The following is an 18,038-nucleotide window of genomic DNA, read 5'->3' as shown; positions in this document are numbered from 1 at the left end:
GCGATGAACTGCCAAGAGCTGAAGCTTATTCTCACTCAGGAAGGTTTCTTCATTCGATCTATCGTTCCACAATAGGGCTTGTTACCAAATCACTTTGTGGACAGATGCGCAGGATCTGAAACCTCAACTCTATACGCACGCTTGGCAGTCTTGACCATGTGTGCAGCCTTGGAAAGTTGCAAGCACTTCACTGCATATGGGCGACGGCTCTAGTACAAAGAGTGTAAAATTCATCTGACCGTGCGAGACATGCTGATCTGCATGTTCGAATATAGGAAATCACCTCGATGGTGAATTGATCCACCTCAACTAGCTCACAAGTCTGGAGTTTAAAAGCGCAAAAGCCCTCGTGCTTTCAGATACCATATCCCCAGAATTTTCAACATCAATCGTTGCTATTCTCACTCAGTCAACATGCGTTTCCAAGTCTCGGTCGCTTCTTTTATCGTCTCGACGGCGCTGGTCTTCACACCAATTCTGGCTACGCCTATAGACCGGTACGACCCGCCTCATAAGGGTGTAAGTAGTGGTTTCGAGAGCAAGCTTGATGACATGTCTAAATGTTGCGCAGGTCTGTCAGCAAGAGGGTAACATCTGTTACGTCGAAAATGGCTGGATACGTCCATGCCGCTCACAGGCAAGTGCAGTGGCCGTCTTGATATCTTCTGGTACTTACATACTGCCTCGGCACAGTGTTCCGGTGATGGAGCTGCTTGTTACGCTACGTCACGAGAAACAAACTGTTATTGATCGTCGGAAGATTTGATAGCGTGGGACGAAGATGGGGTGCTGCATTGTTCAACACAATAGCAGCAAAGTACGATCGCATCGAATGACCAGTGTTGGTCGAGTAGCAACATCGTTTGTCTTACTAGCTTGTTGAAGCTCATCCTTCTCCTTTGCTATGTAACAGATACCACAAAAACGACGTTGTGACTGGTACAGAAGCTCAAGCATGTGTGCGCGCGTGATCGTTCTCATACCATTGTCTTCATTAGACCCCATGATTCTTAGCCAGAGGACCCTTCTTATCCCATTCCGCCTCTAACAAAAGAACAAGTTCTAGTCATCCTCCCCAACTACTCCTTCCTCATCATCATCGCCAAACTCAAAGATCATGTCAACTTCGCGGTTGATGTCCTCATCTTCTTCAACCGTCTCATCAACTCCCTTGGTAGCATATGCTTCATCACGAGCATCCATCTCGGCTTTGGTCAGATACGCGTCTCGTCCAAGTTGCATCCTGCCTTTGGCACTGAGCCTGGGACGTTTGTCAGACTGGCGCGGGGAAGAGGGCAGCAAATCGTCGTCATCGTCGTCTTCGTCAGAGCCGGAGTCGATGGAAGTGTCGTCGTCGGAATCAAGCTTACGCTTCTTGCCGGATTTGTTGTGTTTCGACGATGTCTGCGGGTTCGCTTTTGCCAAGAAGTCGGCGATGTCGATAGCTTCGTCAGGGTAGCGCTCGTCGTCTGGGACGTTTTCACCAGCTTCAATACGCGCAGCCAGCTTCTGACCCTCAATATATAGCATACCCAGGGGCTCGCTGGGTTTATTGGTGATCTGCTGTCTCGCCCAACCACTGACCGAGTCAACTGAACGCAGAAACCCTGTCTTTGCCACAAGGGTAGCCTGAAGATCCTCCCTCCCACTCTCCATCACCCGAGGTAGTAGCTTGTCCACGCCGTTCTTCTTGACCCAAGCATTCACCCACTCGTACACAATAGCGCGCTCATCGTCGGTCCAGGGGTCGCGGGCCTTGGTTGTCTCGCCAGTGTCACGATTGCGCCATTGAGAGAGCTTCTTTCGGTACTTCAAAACCGACGTGTCATCGTTGAGATCGATTTGGTCAAGGTGGTCGAGGTCGACGAGGTGTTGGTGAATGTACGCATGTGTGGCTGTGTCGAAGACCATGAACTTGAAGGTAGGCGTCCAGGTCGTCTCGTCGCGCGTCCAGGTCTCTCCATCATCCGATGTCACCCAAGACGTGTCTCTCTGCTTGTTCGGGATGGTGACGGCAGCGGGGTCGGGAACAAGATACTTGGGACGAGTTTTGTCGCGCCACATACGAGTCAGTTCCTGCTCAGTATACTTGATGGCGATTTCTGGAATAATGTCCAGCTGAGCGAGGACCTTCCCCAGCGGGGTGGTGACACGATGGTGTACCCGAATACAATCGCGCTTGTTCATCACGCGTATGAATTCCTCCGCATCTAGACGAGCCGTCTGATTGAAGATCGGCTTGGGTCGCTTGTGCTGCCAGTTATCGAAGTCGTATTGGAGCACGTATATCGATTCGAAGAAGGCTTTCATCTTATCGAACTTCGTCGGGTGCGTCCAAGGGTCGACATCGGGGTCGAGACCCTTCTTCCTGGCCTTCTCCACCAACGCACCATACAAGGTCACCAAGTCCTTACTCAAGAAGAGCTGCGATAGCGATTCGTGTTCTGGATTTATGTCGCCATGCACGCGGTTCTTGGGCTCGGCGTTTAGGTTCGCCTGCGACTGCTTCTTGATCGCCGCAGCCAAGGACGGGACGAGCTGGTCGCACAAGTTCTGGTATTGCCGAAGCCGCTCGGAACCATTACTTTTGGCGGACCAGTGTGTCGCGACGCCGTCTTCGGTGATATCTCCAGCTAGGAAGGCGTCGAGCTGTCGAACTTGAGCTGGAATATCCAGGTCAACTACTGGCCGCGAAGGATGTCGCGTCAACGCCAGCAGTGTTGAATATGTCAGGAGAATTTGTAGTTCCTCTGGGCTCAAAGGTACGTTCGATGCTGCCAGTGAAGTCTTCGTCTCATCTCCGTCGTCGCAATTCGCCGCAGTGTCTTCGGCAGGCGCGCGCTCGCTAACGCGGTCACCTCCCGCGATGGTGGGCGCGATCGACATGTCTGGTGTGCAAACCGTCAGTGTTGTTTCCAGATTTGATGACAGGTGGCAGTGCGAAACGCACAAACTTCGTCAGTGTTGTTGGCGCTGGCCCCAGTCGCTGGCTGCATCACATCAATCCGCTTGTCTTTGTCACTCGTCATTGTGTAATCGCTGTCCGTGTTTGCAAATATGCCCGCCAATATTTCAATGGCGCCCGTAATGATACCTGCGCAAGGCCTGACTTGGATGGTAGATCATCTGGTGGCAGTCTGTGCGTGAAGAGCCTTGGCAGTCGAGGTGAAGAAGTATTGTGGGTGAGCAAATTATCAGTTAGTAGCACGAGAAACTCATGACGACATGGCAAACGGTGGCATCATTCACTTCCAATTGACGGATGTCCTGTTAATCGATGGAATGGTGTATAGGTCTTTGATGTAGTTTCCCACACGGTCTCCCAATACGTGATCAATGCGTAGTACATCGGCTAGTTTAGTCGACGAACTCGGCAAAGAGATGAAACCAGTGACGACGACGATTGTGTAGCTGGCAAGGCATTAGGTTGTTATTAAAGCGCGAGGCATGTACCGTGTCGACCTGTTGTGAGAGATCCAACAACAAACGGTAGCATTTGAAATACATTGTCTTAATGTGATCACGGGTCACAACATAGAAGAGATGAACTTGCTCCACGCTATCGTATACGAATACACAGGCGCGATACAAAACCATTCTACTGACTGCGTAGATCTCTGTAACGATCGTACACACCCCATCATGATGGCCTGAAGCCTCTCAACTCACCCATCCTAAGGCGGTAATCGTGAATCCCAGTGCTCCCCGTATAATCCAAAGAGATATCTAAGACGCCCCTCAAAGCCTTCAACCGTGAATGTAGCATTACGTGGCGTCATGACGTACCTCCAGCTCCAGGGACCTTCCTGCATGACCGAGAAGTTGTCACCGCTATCGTTCTTGACCTGTGAAGCGGAATAAGCCGGATTAACGATGACAAAAATGTGGACACCAAGCTCGTGAAGGCGTCTGAGCAGCTTGAAGATAACACGCAAAACGCGTCGCACTTTCCGGAGGGTTTGAGCCTTTGTACCGTGACCCGTTCCGATGATTATGAAGATTTTGGCGCCTTTGCTGAGTCTGCACAGCTCCTCGAGGCGAGTTAAAACGACCTCACGGTGTTCCAGATGATGCTCTGTCACCACCAGACCTAATCTTCTTATCTTGGAAGTAAGATCGAGGCCACCGCGCTCGTCGACTTTGTAGTGCTCGAAGACCTTGCCCAGTAGCTCGTGTCGAGCGCGAAAGTCGAAACGGGCGCCTTGCTTTATCAGCTCATTTATGATGTCCATGTGCAGTCCGATACCAGTGTATTGCTCTTCGAAAGCGTGTCGTAGTGTCGAAAGGCCGTTGACAAAAGAGATCTTGCCATCTTTACTGGAGAGGAAAGTGACGGAGCTTTCGGTCAAAAGATGCCCAGCAACGATGTCGCGTAGTTCCTGCGGTAGTCGTTGATGGACAGCTTCGCAAAAAGGGCGACAGAGAGCCTTGGCCTGAGCCTCTATCTGATCGGTGAAGCTAGTCCGTGCCAGGCGTAGATCTCTTTCTGCCTTCCTCAACGCTTGCTTCTCTCGGATGAACCTCGCTTTGGGGTTCGCTCTCTTCATCTGGCCAAGATTGATCGCCTTGTCATGGAGGGTTCCGCTAAGACTAGCGATCGTCTTGAGCGTCCTGTCAAAATGTCAGCCTTGTGCACGTGGTGAGCAGAAGCAAGCCTACCTTTTGGCCTCAATACGCCAATTGCCGGAGCTCACGACCCCGGTAGTGGTCATGACGGCGTTTTGTACGGGGGTGCTGGTGGAAGCCTTGCTCATCGGTCGAATGAGAGGGAAGGGTCAGTGGATGTTCGTGGTGATGCACACAAAGTCGTGATAGGTTCAGTGAGCGACGGGAAGAGGTTCGCGGCGGTGGCTTAACGCGACAAAGTAATAGCTGCGGTTGTGATGAAGCGCGACGAAGTTTGGTGGTCGTTGTTGATTGCGCACTAGATAGCGCAAACGGACGCCGGGGCAGTCACGGCCCTGTCCCCACGTGGATGACGCGTGACGAGAGATACGGTTTAGCCAAGCATGACATCAACGGCGCGCATTACAATCTGCAATCCTTCAACGTCGATGGCCTCCAATGCATGTCAGCTGGAAGCCGATGGCTAGATAAGGGTTGGGCACTCACCGCCAAGCCATGCCTGTGACGTTCACAGGCATGCAGTCTGGTTCCTGCTCGAACGCGTCCATCTCTTCTAGACGATACTGAAATTCGTCTACCAAGCCGCGGTAATCTCCAAAACCAGCAACGCTGGCACCGACAACGTAGCCAGCCTTTCTCAACCGGCACAGACACTCAATCATGTGGGCAGTACCCTCCAAGAGGATAGCATTTTGACCATCATCGGGCATCGCCGAGGTATCCATATACTCAAGAAGAATGAGTATCGATGCACCGGTTCGCAATTGAAACAGTAGCTCGAGATCTCGAATTTGTTCTTCCCAGCTTCGAGGAGAATACATCCGAAAGAGTATGTTGCCAGGACGGTCTTTCTTCGGGTCGAACGCTAGAAAATCTGGAGATACGACGATACAGATCTTCGTAATGAGCTTATAACGCGAGGTGTGTATAGAAGGGGCGTTCTCGTCAAGAAAGCGCCTCAAATCCACGAGGTGCCACCGTACATTGAAGGTGTTTGCGCGGTACCAGACGGCCATCATTCTCGCCAGCATGGCCTTGCCGACATACTCGACCTTCCAGTAATGTGCGGGTGGATGATACTGGTCATGAGCATAAATGGGCTCGCAAGTTCCACCCGCTGCCACGCCCGTGCGACTGTGGCCTATGACGCGTTCAATGATCATGTCACACAACTCTGGGGGCAGAGAATTGAGGATCTTTTGGCACATGTACCTGCATGACGCTCTTCCATAGGTATCGAAGATTTTCAAATTTTGTAAGGCTCGCGTGGCGGCCTTATGTTTCCCAGAGGCATATTGCGCATGGATACGCTGACGGGCGCTGGTCATTTGCGTTAATGTGAGCCCGGATGGACGAGGGTTGCCTGAACTCACGCAACAGCCTGTTGATACAGCTTCAACACTTCTTTGGCAGTTGTTTCTTTACGCATGACGTTTTTTTAATTCTTGTGATAATGATCTGTTTAGAATGCGGAGGGATGGTACGCCAGGACGACTTGACATCGTGCGGGGCTAGGCAGCAGCGCGGGTATCTAGATAGCGTCTTGGCACTGTAACACGCATGCGCGGGGCGCAAATGCCATCCCAGTTGGATCGTGACATTGGCAGCGTGAAGTAGTAGGTGGTGTGCGTCTCCTATTCATTATCAGCCGAGAGTTTACCGCCATGTTCAACCGGACACTTACAGCCACACCAGATTCGAGCCATGCCCACTGGAAAAGGAACTTCGCGTATCATTGGTCGACCTTTCCGAAACCGAGTCATACAGTGAGCCGTTGTTCGGCCATTTTGATGATAGCATGATGCCGGTGGAAAGGCCGTATCCAGCAGCCGCCAAACGTGACAGTAAGTCAGCTATAGTGGCGGTAGCCTCACGCAATACCTTTCTTTCGTGATATGCATATCGATCTGGTGTCCTTGCGAGTATGGTGTAGCTATGGGGTACAATCACATAGATGTGGATGGAAGCGCCTTCCTTCAACAAGAACAGGTGCTCCAGTCGTTCTAGCATGCGTGTGCGGGATGCGGAGTCCCTCACCACCCCTCCTCCGGATGGCTGCATGTGAGTCCCCACGTCTCTGGAGTCGAAGGCGATACTGATTTTTGTGACAAGAAGCTGGCGGGTTGTGTCCAAGGGTGCTGGTTGAGACGAAAGGAAGCGTTCGAGATAACCCAGGTCCTGTCCAAAGTGAAAACGAACCAAGCGATACCAGACTTCGAGTATCTCTTTCGAGGTCGCGTCGCCAACTTTCTCGGCTTGCCAGTAGCGAGGGCCCGATTTGGAGGAAGTTGGCTCACTTGTTGGCAGTGCAGCAACGTCGCGTACTACCGAAGACAAGACATACTCGTAGATCATGTCTCTAAGTTCCCTTGGTAGTGTCGTAATTACGTTGTCGCAGAGTTCCTGACATGCAAACTCGTGATTGGTGTCCATGGCCTTTGTGGCGGAGCGTCCGGACATTTCCATTTCGTGTTGTGAGATCCTTACAGCAGTGGCGAAGCAGCCAAGATGAATTGCAGGCGCGCTGTTCGAGGCGAAAGTAGGATAGAGCGTCGAGATTACCAAAAGTACCGGTCGCGATGAGAGAGCCGGGAGGCGGAAGGTCAGGGGCGCAGAGCGGGGTTATGTACCACCTGCGCCTTCGGCGCAGGTATATTCACGACAGGCTGCATGGGTACCTATTGTTCTGCTTTCGTTTGTTTTGATCCACATCGAATCTATCAAACTCGTGTGTCGTTTAGGCTGGCGACTGTGGTTTCACTTCATGACAGCTTGGAGACCGATGTGATGCGGAGGCTCCCGAGGTCCCTAGCTAGGTAGCGTGGAAGCTAACCAGGTCTGGGCATACCTCACGCGTGATCACGCGCTTCTCGGCGCGTCGTTCCCCGCAGCTGTTCCAGGCCACCTGGTTGACACCCCAAGACGTCGCTCGGCTTTCCAAGGTTGCTATCGTCGATTGCCATGTGACTTCGCGTGACGTGGGGTTCAGCTGGCGGATCCCAACGCGACTCTTCGCTCCGTGCAACAAGACAGACCGTGTCGACTGAGCAGCACCTCCACAGCTTCCTCCTCCACCACCACTCCGAGAGCCACACCCTCTCGCGCAAGACGCAGACATGCCGAACGCCAAGAAGGTATCTGATGGCGAGACGTAAGTGGAAGCCCTTCCAAGTGTTGGAAATGTTTTGACGCATTTGCAGTCTGGAGCAACGCCTATGCCATTACCTTCGAGCGAAGCAGAACCGTACACAACACCTGTTGGCAGATGACCAGCGTATACGAGACAGAATCAACAGTATTCAGGCCGAGAAGATGTTACTCGAGGATGAATGTATGCTGCTCGAGGATCGGCTTGAAAGTAATCTGTATCAACGTCTCGAAGATCGCGAGGGAGAGCCACTTCTGCAGGAGCTGATGACAGTGGAGCAAAGCAAATGTCGTCCGGTATGCGAAGCTATGCAGCTGAAACTGCCACGCGAAATTCGCGACATGATCTATGAGCAAGTTGTGGGCCCCCCAGCCTGGCACAACGGCAAACATACCGTGCCCGTGGTAGCATCGAAGGATCTCGGTGTCTCGGACGCATTCAAGCTTGTCAGCAACAGCATCGGTCTGTTGGCCAGCGGCGGATATGACCATTTTGGCGAGGCCACACGGCAAGAGTTGGCGGAGTACTGGTACACAAGAAGTACATTCGACTTCGGCACAGACTTGCATCTCCTCAAAGCCTTCCTCAACAGTGTTGCTGCCGGTACTAGTTGCAAAGCTCTTGAGATAGTCCGCCAGCTGGAGATCACAATCGACTGCAACGACGAGTTCGAGCCGGAAACCGAGCGACTTCTGACCAGTGCTCTGGCGGATCTTACACTACGGATCCAGCCGGCACGGTTACGAATCTACCTACACGACATCCAGGGCGTTGTGCGCTATAATGATGACCGGCTCCTGATCTTACTACACAATGTCAGGCAACTTCTTCCGGACCTTCCTGGTTGGACGATCGAATTTGTTGTGCACATGGTCACGAATGACTGTCGATTATCGCGAGGATGGCAAGGATATGCATTCGAAGATATCATACCAGGGCATCACGTCAACCTGATGATACCTGGGAATACAGGTATGTCACTCGATGAGTGGTCGGACAAGTTCAGACAAGTAAGTGATGATCTTACCGTGGCATCACTATGCAAGCTGACTTTGGAAACGCAGCTTCGGAAAGAGCTTGAACAGTACTACGACGATACACTGCACGAAGCAGACGACGAAGACGAAGAAGAGGATGAGGAATCGGAAGAAGACGGTACTGATGACGAGCGCGATGAATATATGCCTCTTGATAGAGATGAGCTTCTTGAAATCGAGAAAGAGTTGGGCGGGTGTCAGGAGGATACGATTATATGGCGGGCCTTGGGTGCCCGATGATTTGTGGGCTCCGCGATCCAATGGGTGGCAGATTTCCATAGTCGCAAAGGGAAGATTACGAGCTACCTTTACTTGAGATCAAGGGCCTCACGACCTCATCTTTCACCTTCAATCACTTGGAGACGGACTCACTTGCTAGTGGCCTTATCCTCACCGCGCGGCTACCGACTGTCTCTTGATCGTCAGTCTACTATTTGATCTATCTCTTGGGCCGACTCTCCTTCTACCCTTCACCAACCCACATTCTGATTCATCTACCGAGATGGCAACTCCAGCAACAAAGTCAAACATGAGTGAGCACCTGCGCGTGAAGTGCAACGAGTAAGTCGTGTTCCCTGCTTCTTGGCCACTGCTGATCTTAATTTGCAGGGCGCTGAAGCAAGAACGCAAGACCGAGCTTCAGCTGGCGGCTGCGAAGACCAAGGTTAAGAAATTACGACGCCGCTGCAAGAAGCTGCAAGAGACCTCTGATGACGACAAAACCGAGACGGCCGACGCGTTCCTGGCCTTTGCAAAGAACGACTGCCTAGAGTTCTGCAACCAAGTCCACAAGACGTTCCCGCGCGAAATTCGAGACACCATCTACAGCTACATCACTAGTTTCAAGGATGTCAGCATCGATTATGACCAACACGGAAACCTTGAGCATCTCGACTACGGTTGCTGGGCGTGGGGTCATGAGCTCGGTCTCGATCCTACGTATGGTGGGGTAGATCACTGGTGGAAGCCCGAATACGTCGGCCCAGCGATGGTCCGCGAACTGGGTGAAAACTTCTATCGCACTTCTTGCTTTACGTTCCAGGGAGATTTCGCAGCCTTCGGCCCATTTCGAGCGACAGACCAATGGGGTTTTGGCTTTCCGCCAGTCGAGTTTGTCTCCAAGGTGGATGTCAGTATCTTCTGCGACGATTACAAGTTCGAGCTGAACGATCGCCCGAACATCAAGGTCCCTGGCAACCACCATACTTTCCAAGCGTCTTCAAAGGTTCGCCAGCACAACAACGTGGGCACCAAAAACACTCAGAAACATCTTCTCGTAAAGCTAGAGTCGCTCTTCGGCTTCAAACGTGGCACAGCGCTCACCATCAGGCTCTCATCACATCATGGTGCAAAGCATACTCCGCTTGAGCAACAGGAGTGGATGTCGCACAACGTAGTTCCTGTCATCCTACCCGTTCTCCAACGTCTCAAAGATACGGGTTGCCGGGTCCGCATCGTACTCGCAGCCAGCCAAGCGAGATCGGAGACCACATTCACTTCGGAGTGGGGTCAGACTTCCCTCGAGAGTATTATCAAAGAGTTCTGGGAGGTACGTTTGAGGTGCTTACTGCGAGTTAGTTTTCGATGAGCTAATGTTTACAGTATGTGGACGTCGAACAGAAGCGCATCACACAAACTGAGCTTGATGCTGAACCCTTCGAGGATTCTGATGATGGCGGTGTCTTTGGAAGCAACGCCGCCGACGCCTGGGCAATGAACGCCCCCGACGCCTGGGGTGGGATATCTTGGGCTAATGCTCCATCCTGAGTATCCAATGATTGTCCATCCTGGAGATGGAATGACGACCTTACAGATGAGCGACATCGATGATGTCGATTCCCAAACGCGCATACCAACATCTCTGCTTTGACTCTTCTAGAGATCCCAGTGGTAATCCCTTTCATCTATGCGAGCGGTCACATTCTTTTCGATTCAATCATTTCCTATAGCGAAGACAAGGTTGCATAGTTGCTCTCTGCGAACTTAGCGGCCAGGCCGTGATGAGACAGTCTTTTGGCATTCTCATCTCCTCTACAACCTTTATCATTTACCTTGCTTCAACTCCGGTATCTAGACAGATCAGAAAACACTTCACTCAAAGTAAGCCTGCGCTCTTCAAAGACTCCGTGAAAGTGACATTGTCCACCATTACGCCGCAGTTTCATTCTCAGTCGCGAGGCAAACGCACGGCCGGTTCTCCCACTCCTTTCCTCGCCTACAAATTGGGGTGCATCCTCGGCATCGGTCGCCTGGTCTCACTACACGGTTCTACACCCCGCTTCAACCACTACTTCAGCTTGCCAAATAGTAAACATTACAATCCACCTTACTCGTACCAAAATGACAGCCCCATTACGGCCAGAAGAACAGGAGAAGCAGCTCCGCGACAAGTGCTACAAGTAAGTCCCGCACGAACATCGCGACATATAGCTACTGACATACATTAGGCAACTCCGCACAGAGGTCAAGCTCAAACAATGGTGGATCAAGGAGAGTGCGCAACACGAGGCTCGTAAAGCCCAGCTGCAAGCACAGAAAGACAACACCATCAACGAGCTGAACCAATACGCCCAAGTCGCTTGCCGCAACCTCTGCGACAAGATCTTCAAAGTCTGTCCACGCGAAATACGCGATTACATCTACGCGTACCTCCTGCCCAACTCCCCGGTCGTCCTAGAGCATTGCGACCATCGCGATTGCGATAGCAAGCCCTGCGCCAAGGGAAGCGAAACACTGTATTACTTCGTTGAACCCCACAGTCATCTCTTCAAAACCGCATACGTCATTCCAGAATTCTCCATAGAGCTGCTCGAAAAGTACTATCGCACATCCACGTTCGACCTACGAGACCAATTTGCAAGGCTAGGCGCCTTCCGGAGCTTGGATAGAGGAAACTTTGGTGTAATACCAGCCAACTACATCCTCAACGTTTCCTTGTTCATACAATGCGACAAGTACGACTTCGACGGGGTAACGGCACCGTTGACCATTCCGTACGGGAGAAATACGCTCAAACCCCGTCGAGCGCTGCTTGCAGACCTCGAAGCACTATTCGGTTTCAAGGCTGGCACTAAGATCGATTTACACCTCCTCGTAAACCGTGACCGGTTGTCGAATGCGCACGTTGCCGAATACTGGGAATGCGACACTGTCATTCCGGTCATCCTGCCGACGCTGCGTAGGCTAGCTGCTGCTGGTACGAAGGCCACGTTGTGGTTTGATAATCTTGGGTGGGGGGTGACTATTGAACATGGAGACGTCACGATGGAGGAGATCAAGAGCGGGTTGTCGAAGAGGATTGGCAAATGAGCTAGTTTCAACAGTTCCTTATGTTGAAGCTGGCAAAAGCTGCTGGCAATGCTAGGCGATGAGGCTGTCTGCTCCTTGCTTCTTTCCTTCACGTCCCAACGGGTGTGTTTTGCCCTCGGATATATGGGTAGAGTTTTCGAGGACCTGGTGGCTGGCGTAAGCGGAGTATGCTGTCGATCGCAAGTCATGCAGGGTCCAGACTGCAGACGCAGGGCGTGAGTACCTGAATAAGCGATCAGCAGCACCCTGATAGACCATAGTACGACTTCTTGAAATTGGGACACGTTCTCTTCGTGATCCTCTTCGATCTTGAGTAAACGACAAAGTATGTGCATCGTGATGTACGCGCTTCCAAAGACAGATGAGATTGGTGGTGTGGGTGCTTGCACATGCGTACATCTTCGGAAGCGTGCTTTGAGGTACGCCAGCGAGCTCATGGATGCGCATCTTGACGGATGTTTCGTCAGACTAACACCAATGATAGAGCACTCTCCGAAGAAAACATACGCAAAGCGCGTGTCGCGAAGCTTCAAGAGGAGCTTGCAAGCCTAGAAAAAGATCTCGCCAACACCACACCAACAACGAGAGACGCAGTCGAACAGGTCGCTCGGACGGAATGCCAGCAGCTTACCAACAACATCATGACCAGATTACCGCGTGAGATCCGCGATATGATCTACTTCCACCTCAGCACACGGGATCGCGAGCTCATCGAGCGCGAACACTTCCGGACGACCCTGGATCCGGTAACGAGACTCTACTCCTACGACTTCAACAGATGGAAAGCGCAACACTTCCCAGCGCACTACTGGAACACCGATTACGTTGGCCAACCTTTTTACCGCGAACTCGTGGAAAATTACTACCGAACAAGCACCTTTCTCTTCGGCGACGACCCAGGAGTAATGAAGCGTTTCCTCACCACCGACGAGATGAAACTAGGAATTCCCCCAAAAGCACTAGTCTCCAGCGTCGAGATCGGCCTGAATGCCGTCTCGCATGACCGCGGATCGTTCCGCGCTTACATGTTTGGCATACCAAAGTCACCGGAGCGAATGCGGGAGGCTCTCGATGGCATCTTCGAACTGAAGCCTGGGGCTAAGATTGTGATTCGTTTTGTGACAGAGGCGAAGACTAAGGAGGAGAGAGATGAGCATTGCAAGGGGGCGATGGCAATGCTATTTGACGACGCGCAGGTGGAGAAGATGAAGATGTATAAGGTTAAGTTTGTGGTGGATGAGGGGCAGGTTTGGGATTTGGCGGAGGCGATGAGGGATGAGTGGATGGGTATCCATGGGTGAAGCCTTGCGACGAATAGAAGACATCAGTTTGAACATGCAATCAAATGCTGAGGACGTGAGAGTAATGGGCAGCATGTGAGGGAAAGCTGCCCAAAGAAGGCCGCTAGCGTGTAACTCCTGTCAGCTCCGATTGGCTGAAGCATACGCCATCAGGGCCCGGGGGAAGGAGCACCCCGCCATGGCAGAAAATGTTATCGCGACACCCCTCGGCGCATGTTTCTACGCGTCAAACACTTTCCAAACTTCTTCAAACCTCAATTCCAACCTCGCACTTCATTTAGACGCGTCTCAATTCCATATCGCAAGATGGCTGGCGTTCCTAGCACTTACGATGGTACGTACCTTCCGTCCCGTGCTCGTCGGGCCAAATGCTTACCCTGTACACAGCGCCCGTTCACATTGCCGTCATAGGCGGCACTGGTATCTCTTCCCTGCCAGGCTTCACCCTCGCCGCTACACTCGACGTCGACACACCATGGGGCAAACCATCATCACCCGTCTCCATCCTACAACACCCGTCGCCCTCGACCGGCAAGCCTATCCCCATCGCATTCATCTCGCGCCACGGCCTCCACCACGAACTCGCGCCTCATGAGGTCAAGAACCAGGCTAACATAGCCGCGCTGCGACACATCGGTGTACGCACCATCATTGCCTTCTCCGCCGTTGGTTCTCTCCAAGAAGAAGTGCGACCGCGCGACTTTGTCATCCCCGACCAAATCATCGACCGTACAAAGGGCATCCGGCCATTCACCTTCTTTGAGGGGGGCATGGTTGGACACGTTGGCTTTGGCGACCCCTTCGATAAGCAATTGTCCAAGATCGTCAGGCAGTGCGGACATGCGCTGGAGGGAGACGGCATCACCCTCCACGAGAAGGGACTCCTCATTTGCATGGAGGGACCGCAATTCAGCACACGCGCCGAGTCGAACCTCTACCGTTCATGGGGCGGCAGCGTCATCAATATGTCTGCTCTACCTGAAGCAAAGCTCGCGCGCGAGGCTGAGATCGGATACCAGATGATCTGCATGGCAACAGACTACGACTGCTGGAGGGGCGATGGATCAGAGGACGTCAACGTGGAGATGGTCATGGCACATATGAAAGCAAACGCCGAGAACGCCAGGCGGTTCGTTGGCGCAGTGCTGAACGAGCTCAGCAAGGAGGAGCACACGGAGCAGGTGCTTGCTAAGCACCTCGATGGACAGATGAGATTCGCAGGCGCCATGACGAAGAAGGAGGGACGCGGATCAGAGGCCGAGAAGAAGCTCCAGTGGCTCTTCCCTGGCTACTTCGACTGAACGCCAAATGCTACTAAGCGCGCCATTGACAAAGGCGCATGACATTTGACTACGATATACTCCAATATTAGGAACGCGGAAATACCTACCCCGATCAAGAATCTATGCATGCGCCCGACGGCTGACCAAGGTTCTGGAGGTAAGACGCAGCCAGAGGCGCCGATTACGGCAGGTCGATAGCAATGGTCACTCCAAAACTCCAAACAGACCTCCATGTTTACATCATGGAAAAAATGCATTAGCCGTATCGATAACTATCCGTCGCCAGCAGCCCGTTAGACATCCGCGGGCACTTGTCAAGCTCGAGATCACGATTCTTTCTCTTAGCACCTTCCTTTCTCGTCCAAGATCTGCATTTCTACCTGCCGCAATCGCATCGACAGTTTCTCAGCCTACACAATGAGCGCTCGAGATGTTTATGATATTGAGAAACGGCTGAGTGAGAAATCCGGGCTTACAGGCTGCTCGAATACTTGGTTCGGGTGACACCGGTGTATTGCGCTGATCAGGTACCAGGGTGTGGCGAGTCGATCAGATGAACAGTACCTGCATGCCTGCCATTACCTCGCAACAACGGGCACAAATTGGAGGGTGACATCGCATATCTGTATTTCATATCATGCAGATCGATACATTTCCAGGATCGAATTTGCATTTGCACCGCGGGGAAGACGCGCGCGCAGCATGATCCCGGTCAGACATGGGTGCATGGCGGCAGTCCTTCTCGGGTCACCACGGGAAGCATGACTATAAGACACATGATATCGTACACAGTAATGAAGCAGCTCTTGCTCGATACCGCATCCACTCGTCGCTCTCCTACCGAACGGTAGCATTCGCAACCGTCATCATGGTTTCGGCGTGGTTTCTAACGAAGGTCTTTGTGGCTTTTGCGCCACTTACGACGATTGTGTACGCACAGTACAACGTCACCACACCTCAACTGCCTCTATTGCTGGATGCTACCGCAGACGACTTGGCTGCTGGTCTTGAGGCTGGTGATTTTACAAGTTTGGATTTAGTTCAGGTAGGTTCCCGGTTTTCTTGCCAACATGTGTAGACATGGATCTACCTTGGACAGCATCGCTGACATAATGTAGGCTTATGTGGGACGCATCATCGAAGTCAACAAGACTCTGCATGCAGTATTGGAGATCAATCCAGATGCGTGGACGATCGCGAAAGAGTTGGACGAGGAGCGAGCTTGTGGAAAGCTTCGTGGGTAAGTTGTGCTGCAAGAAACTGCATGATCCTTCGCTGACTGAATGCAGCCCTCTCCATGGACTCCCGATTCTCATCAAGGACAATATCGCTACCGCTGACGAAATGAACAACACTGCTGGATCTTGGTCACTGATGGGTGCCAAAGTTCCACGTGATGCGACGGTCGCTGCGAAACTGAGAGAAGCTGGTGCCATCATCCTCGGCAAGGCCAATCTCTCGCAATGGGCTAACTATCGATCTTCGAACTCTTCGAATGGATGGACTGCTCGAGGTGGTCAAACGTATGGCGCGTATTACCCTGGTCAAGACCCAAGTGGCAGCAGTAGTGGTAGCGGTGTCGCTGCTAGTCTCGGTCTTGCCTTTGGAACACTCGGCTCAGAGACGGATGGATCCATCATCTCTCCCAGCCAGCTTAACAATGTTGTCGGCATCAAGCCTACTGTCGGACTTACAAGCAGAGCACTTGTTATTCCGATCTCTGAGCATCAAGACACCGTTGGGCCAATGGCCCGCACCGTCAAAGATGCAGCCTACATTCTCCAAGCCATCGCTGGGCCTGACAGTTACGATAACTACACATCTGCCATTCCCTGGGCGAGCAACGCCACTAATGCCACCAAGCCCGACTACGTAGCTGCATGCACTCTGGATGCGTTGGAAGGAAAGCGCATCGGAGTACCGCGCAACGCTATCGGCACGCCCAGTCCCCAATCCGCGCCCATCTACGCTGCCTTCACAGCTGCTCTCGACGTCCTCCGTTCCGCCGGCGCAGTCATCGTCGACAACACCAACTACACCGCCTGGGACCAGTACCTCGAATCCAACGCCGAAGGCATCGTTCTCGACGGCGACTTCGTCCCCAACCTAGCACACTACCTCTCGCAACTCACATACAACCCCAACGACGTCCACAGCCTAGAAGACGTCCGCAACTTCACCCAAAACTTCCCCCAGGAGGACTACCCCGACAGAGACACAGCAGACTTCGACAGCTCCATCGCGCAATCCCAAAACTTCTCAAACACCGACATAGAGTTCTGGGAAGCCTACCAAGAAGACCTGTACCTCGGTGGCGAAGGCGGTCTCCTCGGTGCACTATCTACATACAACCTTGACGCCGTCGTTGTTCCTTCGCGCTCTGCATCTGGTATTTCCGCTATCATTGGCGGACCTATCGTTACTGTTCCGCTCGGTGCGCTGCCGCCCAATACAACGGTTGTCACGAACTCACGCGGTGATTTGAATGCTACAGCACCGAATATTCCGTTTGGAATTTCTTTTGCGGGTGCGCTGTGGAGTGAGGAGAGTCTGATTGGGTTTGCGTATGCGTTTGAGCAGAGGACTATGGTGAGGACGAAGGTTGTGCCGTATATACAGCCTAGTATTGAGATTGAGAATGTGGTTGGGAGCTATTAGGTATGGTGTTTGATTAAGCGAAGGACTGTGGTGCGGAACAATGTTGGACCATATAATCAGCGAGTGGTGAGACGGGGGATGTAGTCGGTATTTATTACATCAGAAGCGGGACAATAGATGAGAACTTGTATGAGGCTTGTTGAGCGGTCGGGAAGATATGTGTGAGCTCGGTGGGTGGTTGCCACCGAATGGCCGATCGGAGTTGTTGCGTCTTACATCATCGCAACCACTACGTGTTGTGATCGTAAACAAGCTTGTGAAACACCTTGTTGTGGCTTATCCTCCGATTTGTTTCTATCCGTCCAATAATGCTATCGTTTCGTTCGGTGTATCCAAATTGTAGGACAACATTCGCAGTCTTTGTACCGCCAATCTCCAGTTGATAGTCTATGAAGATATTGGCGCGTTCTTTCTCGATGAGCATTTGCTGGACATAGCTAGGGTGGCAATGAACGTGTTTTGGATGCCGCATCAGCGCGACTGTTTACACGGCCTCGGCGTTAAGCGGACTTAGCTTATACTAGCTGACAAGATCTAGAGGGACGTAAGACTTTTGTGGCTTGATGTCAGTCTGGTATACGACGTGAGGTTAGCGTCATCCCCAATCTGTAACTGAAATCTTGTGTAGCCGGGTTGTTGAGATGGACGTGATCAGGTATAAAGATGGGCGGGAGAC

At 52.2% G+C, this 18,038-nt stretch overlaps 8 protein-coding genes across 8 annotated transcripts; 6 read left to right on the top strand and 2 right to left on the bottom strand.

The window, feature by feature from the left end:
* Positions 1 to 1,062: 1,062 nt before the first annotated feature.
* Positions 1,063 to 3,029, bottom strand: J4E85_001020 (uncharacterized protein; the record flags this gene model as incomplete). The annotated part of the gene is made up of 2 exons (XM_051465308.1): positions 1,063 to 2,888; positions 2,951 to 3,029. The coding sequence occupies 2 exons, from the start codon at positions 3,027 to 3,029 to the stop codon at positions 1,063 to 1,065; spliced, it is 1,905 nt and encodes a 634-aa protein (XP_051331829.1).
* A 216-nt stretch (positions 3,030 to 3,245) lies between these two features.
* J4E85_001019 (uncharacterized protein) lies at positions 3,246 to 4,712 on the bottom strand (the record flags this gene model as incomplete). Its single annotated transcript, XM_051465307.1, has 3 exons — positions 3,246 to 3,411; positions 3,787 to 4,611; positions 4,660 to 4,712. 3 exons carry the CDS (start codon positions 4,710 to 4,712, stop codon positions 3,246 to 3,248), a joined length of 1,044 nt encoding a protein of 347 aa, XP_051331828.1.
* A 3,030-nt stretch (positions 4,713 to 7,742) lies between these two features.
* Positions 7,743 to 9,051, top strand: J4E85_001018 (uncharacterized protein; the record flags this gene model as incomplete). The annotated part of the gene is made up of 2 exons (XM_051465306.1): positions 7,743 to 7,777; positions 7,827 to 9,051. 2 exons carry the CDS (start codon positions 7,743 to 7,745, stop codon positions 9,049 to 9,051), a joined length of 1,260 nt encoding a protein of 419 aa, XP_051331827.1.
* A 262-nt stretch (positions 9,052 to 9,313) lies between these two features.
* J4E85_001017 (uncharacterized protein) lies at positions 9,314 to 10,578 on the top strand (the record flags this gene model as incomplete). The annotated part of the gene is made up of 3 exons (XM_051465305.1): positions 9,314 to 9,372; positions 9,421 to 10,360; positions 10,414 to 10,578. 3 exons carry the CDS (start codon positions 9,314 to 9,316, stop codon positions 10,576 to 10,578), a joined length of 1,164 nt encoding a protein of 387 aa, XP_051331826.1.
* Positions 10,579 to 11,151: 573 nt separating this feature from the next.
* J4E85_001016 (uncharacterized protein) lies at positions 11,152 to 12,120 on the top strand (the record flags this gene model as incomplete). Its single annotated transcript, XM_051465304.1, has 2 exons — positions 11,152 to 11,210; positions 11,259 to 12,120. 2 exons carry the CDS (start codon positions 11,152 to 11,154, stop codon positions 12,118 to 12,120), a joined length of 921 nt encoding a protein of 306 aa, XP_051331825.1.
* Positions 12,121 to 12,459: 339 nt separating this feature from the next.
* J4E85_001015 (uncharacterized protein) lies at positions 12,460 to 13,421 on the top strand (the record flags this gene model as incomplete). Its single annotated transcript, XM_051465303.1, has 2 exons — positions 12,460 to 12,539; positions 12,605 to 13,421. The coding sequence occupies 2 exons, from the start codon at positions 12,460 to 12,462 to the stop codon at positions 13,419 to 13,421; spliced, it is 897 nt and encodes a 298-aa protein (XP_051331824.1).
* Positions 13,422 to 13,634: 213 nt separating this feature from the next.
* On the top strand, positions 13,635 to 14,722 carry J4E85_001014 (uncharacterized protein; the record flags this gene model as incomplete). Its single annotated transcript, XM_051465302.1, has 2 exons — positions 13,635 to 13,755; positions 13,809 to 14,722. 2 exons carry the CDS (start codon positions 13,635 to 13,637, stop codon positions 14,720 to 14,722), a joined length of 1,035 nt encoding a protein of 344 aa, XP_051331823.1.
* Positions 14,723 to 15,572: 850 nt separating this feature from the next.
* J4E85_001013 (uncharacterized protein) lies at positions 15,573 to 17,362 on the top strand (the record flags this gene model as incomplete). The annotated part of the gene is made up of 3 exons (XM_051465301.1): positions 15,573 to 15,749; positions 15,823 to 15,944; positions 15,994 to 17,362. 3 exons carry the CDS (start codon positions 15,573 to 15,575, stop codon positions 17,360 to 17,362), a joined length of 1,668 nt encoding a protein of 555 aa, XP_051331822.1.
* Between the last annotated feature and the right edge of the window lie 676 nt (positions 17,363 to 18,038).

Source organism: Alternaria conjuncta, assembly GCF_024043145.1.
Source record: "Alternaria conjuncta strain BMP 0040 chromosome Unknown scaffold_1, whole genome shotgun sequence".
NCBI classification, from domain to species: Eukaryota; Fungi; Ascomycota; class Dothideomycetes; order Pleosporales; family Pleosporaceae; genus Alternaria; species Alternaria conjuncta.
The sequence above is the reverse complement of the archived record's forward strand: the minus strand, read 5'-3'. Positions and strand labels throughout refer to the sequence as shown.